General features: G+C 44.2%; 1 protein-coding gene across 4 annotated transcripts in view; it reads left to right on the top strand.

The window, feature by feature from the left end:
• Nucleotides 1-15,853, top strand: part of LOC135216346 (coiled-coil domain-containing protein 22-like) — a 394,256-nt gene that overhangs the window by 156,721 nt on the left and 221,682 nt on the right. For all 4 annotated transcript variants that reach the window (XM_064251575.1, XM_064251573.1, XM_064251574.1 and 1 more), the window contains exons 5-6: nt 5,132-5,314; nt 6,361-6,480. In XM_064251575.1, coding sequence (XP_064107645.1) covers nt 5,132-5,314; nt 6,361-6,480 — 303 coding nt within the window. The remainder of the gene's footprint in view (nt 1-5,131; nt 5,315-6,360; nt 6,481-15,853) is intronic.

Here is a 15,853-nt window from a genome sequence, read left to right as displayed (position 1 = left end):
TGAAACTTTAATCTGTTGACTCTCGCTATTGCTCCTTTCTGAAGGAGGTCCTCCGCATACTCCGTCATTTCTTTTGATGGAAGTTGAAGGAATGGTCTGGATGGAGGAGGATCCGCAATCCAACTCCAACCCACAATCCAACTCCAACCCAGGCCTTTTGACACAATGCTCTGTGCCCAATTGCTGAATCCCCACCGATGCCGGAAGAGAAACAGCCTCCCTCCTACCTTCGAGCTCTCACTGTTGCTGGGTTGAGTGACCTCCGCGGCCTCCACGGAAGTGTTTTCCCCTGTTGAGAGACCTTCCTGATCCTCTCTGACGAAAGGATCCCTTACCTCTGCCTCCCCTACCCTAGCTCTTCCTCCCCTGCCAAACCAGTCATAGTGCTGAAAGGCCTGGCCCTCGAACACTTGGTTAAAGGCTGGGGAGACAGCGTAGGAGGTGGAAGGCTGAGGCTGGGGGGAAATCACATAAATAGGTTGTGACTGAGCCTTAGAAGTAGAGGGTTGGGCTGATTGTACCATAGGTACAGCCGAAACAGCCTGGGTAAAACGTTGCTGCTTCTTTTGGTTAGGCTGGTAACGTTTAAGTTTCTTCTGAGACTTACCTTTTGCAGCTTGGTCTTGGCGTCTCTTAGCCGTGAGACCCCAACGATCTTTAAGGCTCTGGTTGAGCCTTGTTGCTTCAGCTTGGACCTCCTTGACCATCGACTCAGGAAAGAGGTCTGCCCCCCAGATGTTGGAGGAAAGCAACTTATTCGGCTCATGACGAATAGTTGCTTCCTGGAGGACATGCTTCCGGCAGTTAATCCTAGCTGTAGCAAACTCAAACATATCAGACTGGACGGTATGCGTCTGGGACTTAGTCAGAAGCTTGAAGAGCGGCTCTGAAGCATAAGAAATAGCCGCTACTTCCGTCATTGCCATGGTATTCATGGACCTGGCAAGCCTAGACTTGGCCTCAAATTCAGCTTGAATGAGGCTGTCAGGGAGCCTAGGCAGCTTCTCTCCGAACTGATCCATGGCACAGTCTGGTTTGAGCTTGCCAGCAGAAAAGGTGTTAGGCAAATCTTCCCACAATTCTCCAATTGAAGGGAGCAAAGGAGATGTGGGGTCTGCTTCCCTTAATTGAGGTAACGATTCACCCTTCTGGGCAGCTGGAATGGTGACCGTTGCTATTTTGGTAAGGAAGGGAAGAGGAGTTCCCTCCTCCATCGTAAAAATGAAGGGACTCTTAAAGGCTTGTATTCTCGTGTTAGAACAATCCATCTCCTCTAAACACCTGAGCCATTCTCTTTGAGCCTGGTCACGTGAGTAGAGGACTGTCTCCTTCGGTACTTTATCTTCTCTAGTCATGGCTGCGTCAGTAAGTCTGGCGTAGCCAATGAACGGCGGTTGGAGGCCCTCCGGGTAGAACTCGAAGTCCTCAATCCTTCGAGTACCACATTCCGGAATAGAAATAAGGCCGTCTTGGAAAGGGGCGTATGACGCCACTCTCCAGGGGTTGTTCATAGAGAACGGAGGCAGAGAGTCATGAGGTGGAAGCTGAAGCAGTCCAGCACCGAAAGCTGGAGGAGTAGCTAGAGGGGCCTGATTAAGTCCGGCGATTATATTGTCCTGGGACGTAATCCTATCGGACAACCGGGAGAACATCTGCTCCATGCTGTCCTCAGAGAGCCGACCAAGTCTCCCATGTGTTGCAACAATCCAGCATTGGGATCCAAAGCCGGAGCTGCTGCGGAGGTAGAGGGATAACTTGGAACAGGTACCAAGGGGAGAGGAGAGACTGCCGGCTCAGCCGGAGTACAGGGCCTCTCCTTGGAAGACCTGCTCTTAGAGGACTTCGAGCTTGAAGCAGAAGCTCTAGACTTCTCTGCTCCGGGGTTTGCAGCCGGAGACTTACGAGATGTTGACGCCGACGAAGTCTTTTTGGACGACGACGACGTCTTTTTGAGGGTTTTCTGTACCCTCTGGCCCTTAATCTTAGGTTTCACCGAAGCATCGGGTGAAGCATAAAGGAGCTCAGCTCCTGTAGAGCCTTGGAAGGAAGCTGGAGAATTAGCAGGAGAAGAAGATCCAGTGGCGCCCAAGGGAAGCCCTTGGGCGTCCAACGTACCTACCTCGACCAACAGGTCGTCAACACCTACCATCGGTTCTACATTAAATCCAGTGTCTCGACTTCCGATGAGATATCGTGGCCTGGTTCCTTTATCGAAGTGGCGATCTGCTGTTAGATCGCCGCCATAGTCGGGGCTGCTTCTGCCGGGTCGACGTAACCAGTCGACTTGCTGCTGGGGAACAGCAGGACAGCCATCCTCTTCTCCAGGATGTAGGGCTGTCCCTTGGCGGCGTTCTTCCCGAATCCGCCGACCCAAGCCCTCAGGGTTGCCAGAGCGGTCTCTCTAACGGCAGCAGCCTGGAAGAGAGGGCGTTCATTAGTTTCAAGTTTAAACTTAAAATTAAACCTTAAACTAAGACTAGGCTTAACCTAAAAGTTATCGGGGATGTAATACCCAACTTAAAGAGAGCTTAAGCTTAAAATAAAAGATTAAAATTAAACTTAAGATCTAAAACAGTCATTGGAATTCATCTGTTACGGAAGGTTGGAAAATACTTACCCCGTCCTTGAAGAACTGACTCACGAGATCGTAACAGATAGTGCAGGTTTCGTGGAACCAGACCTGCAGATTCCCATGCGGAGTCGCGCACGGAGCGTGGGACCTGCAGAGTTCATGTCCACAGGGGTCCTGGAGCATGGCGTTGCATCCCGGATGCTCACAGTTGGTGGTCTGTAAGTGAAAAGATACATGAGTACCATAAAAGACATCACTTACAGGCTAATAGAACTCCGATGCATGCTGGAGAGCGAAAAAATTTTGGGCATTACCCCTCCCTTACCGCCTGAATAGGCTATAACCCCGGAGTGATCCGGTGTGACAACGGAGGTAAGGGAGGAACCCGGCTTAAGCTAGCTTAAATTAAACTTATGATAGCTTAAAATAAACTTAAAATACACTTAAGCATAAATAGCACTAAATTCCGGAATGGTTCCGGGTCGCGGAGGTGTTCGTCTCCCGGTATACCGACGAGACGGGATGGTTAGTTAAAAGACCAACTGTACGCCTGAGATCCGCCCGCAAGCGGGGAACCAGCTCCCTTCCTCGTGATTGACGGAGCTCCGGTAAGATAAAAAAGCACCGACAATCCGGGAAGGAGCGAGAGGGCGAAACAGACTCGAGCAAACATCGGGGCAACGGAGTAACAAAGGAGGGGGAAGGCCAATCCCCCTACCCAGTCACAACAAAGCACCGTGAAGCAGAGAGAACGGTCAAGTCCAGTCCTGTGTCTGTCCAGCCTCCCCTACTCCCTCTGCGTAGGGAGAGAGGGAGACAGGCCCGGGTGGAGCGAGCGAGGACGGACCTCCCTCCCCCCGGCTCTATGGGAGAGCGGGAGGAGGGCAGGGTGACTGGACGGGCGCCTGGCTGCATCGCGATCACATGGTGACCACGAAGCGGTAACTCGATAAAACACACAAAATACATAGCCTAGGTTAATGCAACCAAACTAATCAGCGAGATGCTATCGTAGATGCAACAAAACTGATGAGAGGAAGCAATAAAACTGATGGGGACCATGATATACTGAACCTAGGCTACGCTAACGTGCCAGACGCCGTAGGCTAACCTAAAATACACAAAATCACTAAAAATTAAATTAAAATGAAAGTAGGAAAATAAAACCGTAGGAGAAAAAATCCAGGAGTGTATGACTAACCCGAGAGAAAGTCTACCACTCAAAGCTAGCCGGGGCCGATACTAAGAGCTGTGGCTAGGGTCTGGATAGAAACTAAATGCCTACGCAAGGTAAAAGAAGACATGCAATCATGACATAAACCAAGTAGGCTGGACCCCTAACATAATGTAGATAACTAGTAATAGAGCGTAAAGTAAAAGGGAAGGTTCTAGGTATGGAAGACCAAGAACGAACCCGCCACGAGGCAGAACAATGCCGCCATGCTTCCGGCCGCGAGCCAGTATTTATACCTAAAAAACGGCAAATACTGACTCAAAGCTGGAAAAAACTAAGTAGGAACCTTATGGAATACTTAACTTAGCTGATGCGATGGCTGAACGCTCCATAACTAGACAAAATCCTCACAAAGGGGCACGAAAAACACAGACAAAAAAGTACGTCTGATAAGGCGCGTGCTAACAGAAAGGATGGCCACCAGAGGCGCAGCAGTCGGTAGCGTGGGGTGGAGTAGTAGTAGTTGCTGCCCATTCTGTGGGTCGGCTCCCCTCTTGTGGGGGTTTTGTCGTAGGAGATTTCTATTGGTAAGAGGTTCGTGGTAGTGGTCTCACTCGCCCTAGTGTTCATACCGACGCCCTCTTGGAGGGTGAGCGAGTCAGTTATACTGACCTTTTCTTTATTTTATTTATTCTCTGGTATTTGTTAGTTCATTTACCTTAGAAATAATGGATTAAAGGGATATTTCGCGCAGCGACACGAACTGAGCCCAGAAATATATATATATATATATATATATATATATATATATATATATATATATATATATATATATATATATATTATTTGAACTAATTTATTATAAAAAGAATTTTTTTTTCTCTCCCTGAATCTTTCAGGCCAGCCCTGTAAGAGTCAAGATCGACTCATTGGGCTGGATAATCCCCCTTTTTAATCAATCAATCAATCTGCTGTATACTTTTCATTTATTTCCATGATTTCTTTTGCTCAGTTATTTTACCTTTTAATTTTACCATACTCCAGCTTTCATCTCATTAGTGAAAGAATCTTTTAAGGGAGGCCCTATAAGATTATGGGAATGTTATTCATTTGCTTTGTTAAAGGACTGTATTACTTAATATGGTGGCTGTAGTAGATGTTGTACCAAAACTGTAGCCAAAGTGTTTTAATTCCATCATTTCTAATTCAAGAGAGAAGGGGAAACATTGCATAATTATACACATCTAGGAGTTTCTCTCAGAAATCTGAAGGATTTCTGTTTATGGTGAGTTTAGAGTAAACATGGGAATTTCAATAACTTATGGATATTGTATAGGTAACTATCAGAGATGTAGTATCATGATAATATATTCTTTATTTTTTAGGAACCTGGTAAGGATATAGTGTCTCAGAATTCCTCTGCAGATATTGGCATGAGCACTGAAGAGCAGTTAACTCTGAAACGAGAAGAACACTTGAAACAGTGTCAGAATGAAGTTGCTGATCTTGCCCAAAAGGTAGAAGAGTGCATTAAGGTTACAGATTCAGCAGAGACATCATTAATAAAGGTATGCAAAATTTTATAATCCCAGGTCATTCAGTGAATTAATCTTTTTATTCCAATATTTGGATTACATATAAGAATGTAAGTATTTGAGGAATTTATACAGGTTTTTGGATTTTGGAACTGTGGGGTCAGGAGCATAATCAAATGTCACTACTGCAGCAAAAGTGTTTTTCTAATTTGTGTCCATGTTTTTTCATTACAGTTATATATTCATTTTAACTTATTATTTATATTAATATACGTACTGTTAAATTTATGAGAGGTAATCAACATCATCAATAATAAAATAATGGGACAATTAATACCGTATGTTTGCTAACACATTATTTTCAACAAAAACATTTGGTAAAATGCAAAAATATACATATTTGAACATTACCATGATCGTGATAATTTGACAGCTGATGGAAAAAATTACTAATAATTTGCTTTATATGATTATTTCTTCTTGAAAATAAGAATTTAACATTAGGTAATTTTAACTTGAATATAGTGGTATGAAAAATCCTACAGTGTGTTGTAGTGATGAAACGTACAACTGCAAACTGATAATGACATATGTAGTGGCAATTAAAGAACAACCCTCTCCAAGATCGATATGGTGAAATGTATTTTATATAGTCTTATTTATTGTTAAAACTCACAAGTTGAATACTTGTGAAAACCAGCACTAAACAGCTGATTCATTACAAAATTTCACTCCATAGGCCAGATACACATACTGTGGGTGTGAAACATTAAGATGTCAGGTTTTGAATAGGAAGTTACAAGCAGTTCTAGTATTGACAAAAGTAGATGAAGGATGGAATGGAAAGATACCTAGTTCAGTGGGAACTGCTAGTGTATAAAGGAACTTTTAGGAAAAACATTTACTAAAGGGGAGGCATTCTAGTGTTTTACAGTTAACTGTGATACTATGGTTATAGGTCCTGTACTGTTACAATAGATAATCGGAAATACTCTATATGAAGTCTGTGAAAGCTATTAATAAGAGACCAATGATTTATAAAATTTTTGTAAATTTTGATACTTTGCTTTCTTTCACAGCTGCAAAATGAAATTGAAATGCAGGATAAATTGAATGAGGAGAAAGAGAGTGAGTTTAAAACCAAACAGAGAACAGCAAATTTGATTCCAGATTCTGAGTCTAACATCCAAAAATTACAGGTAAGAGATTGGCATAAATTTTGCAATATACAGTAATGTCTTCAAATAAAGAAAGAAAGCATGAAATTTTTTTTAAGTTCACTTATATCATTAGGTTTAATCCTCACTGCATAGTAATGTCTTCTGAATAAAAAAAGAAAGTATGAAATATTTTTGGTGCTTACTTGTATGGTTATATTAATCCTATAATCTGGAAAGGTTTGAGGACAGGCATGCAACCTAGCAGAATATTTTATAGCTCTTTGCATTCACAGTGAAAGCTATTTTTCCATTTGCTGACCATAACTTTTCATCAAATGACAGAAACAAAATAAGTTTGTTCTTGAATCTATCTATAGACAGCTTTTGCCACTTGCTCTGTCATGAAAATTTAAGGCTAGAAAAATGCTCATTTATACATTCAATGGCTTTTAATTAAAATTTGTTTTGTAATATGTATACAGATACCATATTGGCTGGTATATTAGGTAAACTTTAAAAAATTTTTAAACATAAAAAACTGCCCTGCGTCCAATGCAGCTGTATTATGGATGGGAAACCGAGCGCTGTAGGCTAGGCTACGCCTAGCTTATGGCAAGCATACTGGGTAGGCACAAGCGTTGTTGCTAATAATAAAACATTGAAAAACAAACCTACTTTTTACAGTAAATTGTTTTACTAATAATAAAATGTTGAAAACAAGCTGTTATCACAAACTACAAAAATTTGCTTATGATACATCAGAATTAGGCTCCTTTTATTATATGGAATTCTGTTGTAACAGAACATTTTACCAGTCTTATATATATATATATATATATATATATATATATATATATATAGATATATATATATATATATATATATATATATATATATATATATATATATATATATATATAATATATATATATATATATCTATATATTATATATATATATATATATATATAATATATATATATATATATATATATATATATATATATATATATATATATATATATATATATGTATAATATATATATATATGTATAATATATATATATATATATATATATATATATATATATATATATATATATATATATATATATATATATATTTCTGGGCTCAGCCTGTGTCGCTACGTGAAATGTCCCTTTAGCACACATTTTTAAGGTAAAATATTGCTATAATACCAGAGAAAAAAGCTAATATGGAAATGCCAGAATATTCTGGCTCGCTCACCTTATTTTAAGGTGTCGGTATGGTTTCTTGGGCGAGTGAAACCACTACCAGAGGTCTTTGCCGTTTAGATTCATCCTTCTTCAAAATCCCTCAACTATAGAGGAGCCGACCTAAGGCCCACTCCTCGCTACCGTTACGGCTAGTGCCTCTGACGTCATTCCTTTCGATAGCACAATCCACACCGCACGTGTTTTTTCTGCTCTGTGTTGTGTTTGTTCTGGAATTTTCCTGTTTTCAACATGGAACGTCAAGCTGCTTCTGCATCCAAGTTAAGTACTGCTATTAATGTTTAACACCATTTAGGGACTGCCCTGGGCACGTTTAACCATTTTATTTAGGTATTTTATGGACATCGTCCCCGCGCCGCCATGTGCTGCTCGCTCCCGCGTGTTACCTTGTTTCGTGCCCCATTCGGTCCCCTATACCGTTTGGACTCTACTCTTGCTTAGCAATACATTCCTATATTTACGATGATGCATTTATTGACGTTTTGTTCACGTTCTGTTATATCTACACGGGGGATGTTATCTGAGCTCATGCTAGTCTCGTAGCCTATGTTGTTTCCTTTCAGCTTAGATTTCATGCATGCATGTTTATTTTAGTTGTCAGGGTACTCTTAGTTAGGCTCCCTTTCTAAGGACTATGGTCCTTCTCTCTTGTCCTCGAGCCACCCTGGCCGCCGCCCCGCGTCTTTTCGTCACGGCATAGGCTAGCTGCTCGGAGTCGCCAGGCTCGTCCTTCCTTCTCGGTTGGCTAGACCCAGCTTCTCCAGGACATGTCTTTCTCTCTACCATAAAATTTTCTTCCTTTCCCCCCGTGTTTTGTTAGGATGTTATTTTGTATTTATCATGCTTATCGAGACGACTTTAGCTGGCCTAGGCCTCCTCTGATCGCGTGGCCTTTCTCACCGCGTGGTTAACTACATGGTCGAGAGAGGTTCCAGGCGACCACGTATGAGCCGCCCCACGTCCGTCCTCCCAGCCCTCTTCCCCCTCCCTGGGGGAGATACGCTCGCTCACGCTGTCTCAGGCAGCCGATCCGAGCACCCTCCCTTCCCTCCCTCCCGCGCGGGGGAACACAGGCGGTAGCTGGAGGACGCTCGACGAGCGGGTCGGCTCCATGTCACTCTCCCCAGTAGAGTAGAGGGGGGACCCCGCTTGGCCCAGCCTCGGTTGGCCACCAGGCTCGGGTGCACTCGGCTCTCCTCGGTTCTCGGGCTGCGTTCTCCTACCACTAGTCACCATCCCTCCCGCTCTGGCGGATCAGGACCCCGGCGCAGCCAGGTCCACTATGGTTCGGTGACACTAAGGAGGCCCCGGCCTCCTTACAAGGATACACTTTTGCATGCATGTTTTACATTCACATTTAACATCCATTATCTTTAGTTTAAGCTTGGCGGAGACCCCGCTACCCCTCCGGGGATTTCCACCAACTTATTCTAGTTTCATGTCTTGACGACGGAGTTATCAAACCCCGCCGTATTATTTGGTCCCCTCCTGCTCCTCACCCGTTGTTCGGACTACTCCTCGCTCCGGTGTATGGATTAGGTGGTCTCCCTGATTCAGTGACTTCTCTGTGTACTCCGGCAGCGCTGGAGACACACTGATTCAAGCTGTTCTACCAATCCTGTCAGACGACTCACCACATTACACGGTCAAAGAGCAGGTAGAGACTAACCCTTGTTATCTTTTAACTGTGGAGCACTCCAGTGTTATGATATATCACATCACGGACTTAGTCCAGGTTGTTAGTGATGATACTCATGTGTCATTTCACTTACAGGTCACCCATTGTATGGAGTCGGGCTGTAACTCTGTGCTTCGAGACCACTGTGGGCACGAGGTCTGCCTGACCCACGCCACCTGTGCGATCCAGTTCAACGAGTCTCTGGTTTGGCGCCATGAGAATTGCCTGATTTGCTACGAGTCGTTGACCAAGTCTCCTCTGAGGCGGGTGATGTTTCAAATGCTACACATTAATACAATGAGTACCAGTGACCAATATAATCCTTGATATGTCAATTAACTTATGTTATAATTTAATTTAAAATAGCCTTAAGTATTAATACTAACCCTCTCTTTCAGGGCGCCCAAGCGATCCAGGAGACCTCCCTTTCCACCCTGAAGGCCTGGGTTTGTGGGTTTGGCCGCAACGTGACCAAGGGCCAACCCTACATACTATCCAAGGAGATGGCCACCCTCATCTTCCCCGGCGGGAAGAGTACCTCCTACGTAGACCTGGAGGTGGCGGCTCCCTTGATTGCTTCCATCCAGGAAGAAGTGGCTCAGCCTTCAGAGGAGGCGACGGCGCAGGAGGTCACCAAAGAAGTAGCTGCCCTAGACCTGGACCTCGAGCCCATGACAGTGGAAGGTGCAGGTAAGGATGTAAGTGAGGCAGGCACTGTAGGGGCTCAAGGGCTTTCCTTGATCCCATCTAGAGCTTCTTCTCCTACTACTTCTACTTCTTTCCAGGGATTCACCGGGGGGATTCAGTTGGTCAGACCGAAGTCTGCCCTGGCGATCCCTACAGTCAAAGGTAAGCGTGACTTTAAATCGCTTCAGAAGTCTCTGTCGAATAAGTCAGATTCTAGCCTTGCCTGTAAGTCTTCGGCTCACCATCCCGGAGCGGACAAGGCTAAACTGTCATCTTTCTCTAAAGGGTCGAAGTCCAAGTCTTCTAAGGACAGGGCTCAGCCCTTCCCCTCCGACCCTGAGCCTTCAACCTCCAAGGGAGCCAGACCCAGGACTCCTAAGGAGAAGGTAGAACCTTCCCCTTTTGACCCAGACACCTTCTCTGCTAATATTTCCGCCAATATTATGCAGCAGATGGGTAGTTTGGTCGGGAACTTGGTACAAACCAAGTTCCAGGAGGTGTTTGTCCAGCTTTCATCTTCTCTAGAGGAGTCAGGGCAGTGTATCCGAGCTATCTCAGATAGGCTGGTTACCCAGGAGAACCTCATCGCAGGGCTCCACAAGAACGCGGCGACAGGACTTCCACAGTCCGGCCTGGCAGCTCAAAGCTTACTCATGCTGGATTTGTCTACCCTTCCTACCTTTACAGCAAACAACCCTTGGAGGGTTGCTTCCTACGCTCCTTACGTAGACGGCATGCTAACGATCGAGTGCTGCGGAACTCGAAGGATTGAGGACTTCGAGTTTCATCTGCAAGGATTACAGCCCCCTTTCATTGGCTATGTCTGCCTTACAGAAGCAGCTATGAGAAGGGAAGACAAGGTCCCGAAAGAAACCGTAATTCTCTCCCAGGATCACGTGCAACAGGAATGGCTACGTAACTTGGAGGAGTGGCAATGTACCAACACCAAGGTTACTGCTTTCAAAAGCCCCTTCACGATCTTCACTGTGGACGAGGAGACTCCCATCCCGTTCACATCGAAGGTAGCGGAATTGACCCTGCAAGCCGCAATGAAGGATGAACCTATGCCACAGCTCCGGGAAACAGAACCAACCTCCCTCCTGCTCCCCGGAACCGACGATCACTGGGTAGATCTTCTGGCCACCTTTTCAGTGGGTAAACTGAAACCGGACTGCGCCATCACTCAGTTCAGCGAGAGATTGCCCAGGCTGTCAGACAACCTCATCCAGACTGAGTACGACGCCAGGATGAGGCTGTGCAGGTCCCTCAATTCCCTAGTAATGACGGAAGTATCGGCTCTAATCTACGGAGAAGAGCCGCTATTCAAGATCATTGCAAAGTCACTTTTGTACTCGATGCAATGTGACCTGTATGATTTCGTCATAGCTAGGCGAAATTGTCGGAAACATGTACTGGCGGAGGCCACTATCCGCCATGAGCGAACGAAGTTCACTGCGAGGCAGTTAGATTCAACCAGAGCCTAAGGGTTTGCTGGGGTTTGGTCGGTAAACGCAAATCGGAGTCAGCTGGATCAAACCCAAAATCAAAGAAGCCTAGGAAATTCCAGCCTTTCCAGGCTCCTCAACAGCAGCCTCTAGTACAGGCGGTTCCGGTATCACAGGTACTGCAACCTTCCACTTACAAGTCACAGCCACAACAGCAGTTTGTGCTGCTGACACAATCGCCGCAACAGGCACAGGCTTCGACCTCCTACACTGTCTCCCCTGCTTACAACCCAGTTTTCGAAAGCCAGTCCTTTCAGCCTTACAACAGGTTTGGCAGGGGTAGCAGGGCTAGAGGCGCCTTCCGCCAATGGGGTGGCAGAAGAGCCTCCAACCGAGGTAAGGGTTCCCAAGGAGGACGTGGTGCACGCCCCTCCTCGAACCAGTGAGAATCCTCAGGTAGGAGGGAGACTGTTCCTCTTTTGTCACCGTTGGAGGTTCAGCAAATGGGCCCAAAGCATTGTGTCCAAAGGTTTAGGGTGGAGTTGGCTCAAAGGTCCCCCTCCATCCAAAACCTTTCATCAGCAAATAACAGCGGAATTGATAGAATACTCTCAAGAACTCCTTCAAAAAGGAGTAGTGTCAAGAGTCAAGCATTTAAAATTTCAAGGTCGCTTGTTCAGCGTGCCAAAGAAAGGCTCAAACAAACGAAGAATAATTCTAGACTTGTCCCGTCTGAACTTATTCATTCGTTGCAACAAGTTCCAAATGCTGACCGTTTCTCAGGTGCGGACCTTACTTCCCCGTGGGGCCGTCACCACCTCTATAGATCTTACAGATGCATACTCTCATGTTCCAGTAGCAAGGTGCTTCCGCCCATTTCTAGGCTTCAGACTAGGAAACCAGGCATTCTCTTTCAAAGTAATGCCATTCGGGCTCAACGTAGCCCCCAGGATATTTACAAAACTGACGGAGACAGTCGTTCAAGAGCTGAGGTCGCAAGGAATAATGCTAGTAGCTTATCTGGACGATTGGCTCGTATGGGCCACAAGCATCGAAGCATGCCACAAAGCAGCGGTCAAAGTAATCCAGTTTCTGGAACATCTGGGCTTCCAGATAAACAAAACCAAGTCCCGGCTAACGCCGTTGAAGAGGAGAGAAATAGCCAAAGCAACCAGGCAATTTCTCAAGTACAAGCAGACGTCCCGGAGGAACCAAGAAAGGATCTTAGGCTCTGTCCAGTTTGCATCAGTAATGGACGTTCTTCTAAAAGCGAAACTGAAGGACATAAACCGCGTTTGGCGCTCAAGAGCAAACAACAGATCCCGGGACAAATTAGCCCCTATCCCGGCGATCTTACGAAAGAGACTCCGCCCATGGACGGAGATCAAGAATTTGTCAAAGACAATTCCGCTCCAGTTCCCTCCGCCGGCCCTAGTGATCCACACAGATGCATCACTAAGCGGCTGGGGAGGGTACTCACAGTACAAAAAGGTATAGGGAACCTGGTCCCTACCATTCCGCCAACTTCATATCAATGTACTGGAAGCTATGGCAGTGTTCCTCACCCAGAAAAAGTTTCATCCAGCCAAGAAATCTCATATCAAACTGGTGCTGGACAGTGCAGTAGTAGTACACTGCATCAGCAGGGGAGGCTCCAAGTCGAGCCACGTGAACCATGTCATGATAGCCATATTTTCACTAGCAGCCAAGAACAAATGGCACCTGTCCGCCACTCATCTGCAGGCGTAAGGAACGTAGTAGCGGACGTGCTATCACGTTCAGTCCCGCTGGAGTCAGAGTGGTCCCTGGACAAGCAGTCATTCAGTTAGGTCTGCCAACTAGTCCCAGGGCTTCAGGTAGATCTCTTCCAACCTGGACCCTCTGGCCTATGCCACGAACGCCATGGCTATAGACTGGAATCAGTGGAAGAGGATGTTCAAAGGCCACATTGCTCTAATAGCCCCAATTGGCCCAAGAGCAATTGGTTCCCACTTCTACTGGAATTGGGACTCCGCCCTCAATGGATCCCCAATCCCAAACTGTCACAACTTGTACAAACGAGGACAGTGTTCGCTTCCTCAGGAATTCAGAAAGCCCTAACTTTATGGACTTCATGAAGTTTGCGGCACAAAGAGATGCCAATATCAACCCTAAGAACATCTTATTCTTAGAATCTGATAAACGGGAATCGACCCTACGTCAATATGTCTCAGCAGTTAAAAAACTAGCTGTATTCCTGAGAAACTCAGATATACAAACCATGACAACCAATCTGGCCATATCCTTTTTCAGGACACTGTTTGAGAAAGGTTAAGCAGCTAGTACTGTTACTACTACTAAGTCTGCACTTGAGAAAATCTTCCAGTTTTGATTCAAAATAGATCTGACAGATTCTTATTTTTCTTCTATCCCTAAGGCCTGTGCTAGACTCAGACCACCCGAGAGGCCCAAGTCTGTGTCATGGTTCTTGAATGATGTCCTCAAATTAGCCTCAGACACTAATAATGACTCATGTGACTTTTTACCTCTCCTGAGGAAAACATTATTCCTGTTAAGTCTGGCCTCAGGAGCCAGGGTATCCGAACTGTCGGCTCTGTCTAGAGATTCAGGTCATATAGAGTTCCTCCCTTCAGGAGAAGTGTTACTTTCCCCAGATCGTCAATTTCTAGCTAAGAATGAGGACCCACTGGATAGGTGGGCCCCATGGAAAATTCTCCCACTTCCACAGGACCTGTCCTTATGTCCAGTTGCTACTCTGAGAGCATACCTAAATAGAACTGCCCTAAGATCTTCAGGCCCTCTGTTTGTTAGGGAAAAGGGAGGCACCATTTCCTTAAAAGGAATTAGGCAGCATATCTTATACTTTATTAAGCAAGCCAACCCGCAGTCCTTCCCACGGGTACATGATGTTAGGGCAGTAGCTACCTCTATTAACCCTCTTACGCCGACTGGACATATTTTACGTCGACATTTTTTGTCTCCCGTGTGCCGACTGGATGTATTTTACGTCGACTTACAAAAGTTTTTTTTAAAATTCGCGGAAAAATACTTATAGGCCTACCAGCCTAAAACTTTTGAATCACGCACCTTGGGGGATGCTGGGAGTTCACGGATGAAGGTGTTGTTTTGTTTACAATCGTTACGCAGGCGCGCAAGCGCGAATTTCTTTCTTGCCGCACTAAAAAGTATCTGTGACACATCTCGGAAATTATTTCGTCACTTTGACATAATTTTTGTACCATTGTAAATTAGCCGTTACATGAAGTATTATATATGAAAATGTGCGCATTTTTATGTAGAATACAACAATAAAATACTCATGATTGTAGCTTATCAGTTTTGAGATATTTTCATATAAATAACGATAATTGCCAAAATTTCAACCTTTGGTCAACTTTGACTCTACCGAAATGGTTGAAAAACGCAATTGTAAGCTAAAACTCTTATATTTTAGTAATATTCAATCATTTACCTTAATTTTGCAACTAATTGGAAGTCTCTAGCACAATATTTCGATTTATGGTGAATTTATGAAAAAACTTTTTCCTTACGTCCGCGCGGTAACTCTTCCGAAAAAAATCATACATGCGATTGTGGTAATGTTTGCACCATTTTAAAATAAGCCGTTATATAAAGTTTTATATATGGAAATGTGCGCAATTTCATGCACAATACAACTAAAAACAACCCATGGTTGTAGCTTTTATCAGTTTTGAGATATTTTCATATAAATAACGATAATTGCCGAAATTTCAACCTTCGGTCAACTTTGACTCTACCGAAATGGTCGAAAAACGCAATTGTAAGCTAAAACGCTTATATTCTAGTAATATTCAAGCATTTGCCTTCATTTTTCAACAAATTGGAAGTCTCTAGCACAATATTTCGATTTATGGTGAATTTATGAAAAAAATAACATTTTCTTTACGTCCGCGCGGTAACTCTTCCGAAAAAATCATACGTGCGATTGTGGTAATGTTTGCACCATTTTAAATTAGCCATTACATAAAGTTTTATATATATATGAAAATGTGCGCAATTTAATTTAGAATACAACAAAAAATAATTGAAGGTTGTAGCTTTTCTCATTTTTGAAATATTTGCATATAAATCACGATAAATAGAAAAAAACCACGTTCGGTCAACTTTGACTTCTCCGCCGAAATGGTCGCAAAAAACGCAATTGTAAGCTAAAAATCTTACAGTCTAGTAATATTCAGTTATTTATCTTCATCTTGAAACAAATTCGAAGTCTCTAGCAAAATATTTAGATTTATGGTGAATTTAAAAAAAAATCTTTCCTTCCCTCCGTGCGCGGATTCTCCGCCACAAATCTCCGAAATGCGT

The sequence above is a fragment of the Macrobrachium nipponense genome, chromosome 6 (genome assembly GCF_015104395.2).
Source record: "Macrobrachium nipponense isolate FS-2020 chromosome 6, ASM1510439v2, whole genome shotgun sequence".
Taxonomy (NCBI): domain Eukaryota; kingdom Metazoa; phylum Arthropoda; class Malacostraca; order Decapoda; family Palaemonidae; genus Macrobrachium; species Macrobrachium nipponense.
The sequence above is the reverse complement of the archived record's forward strand: the minus strand, read 5'-3'. Positions and strand labels throughout refer to the sequence as shown.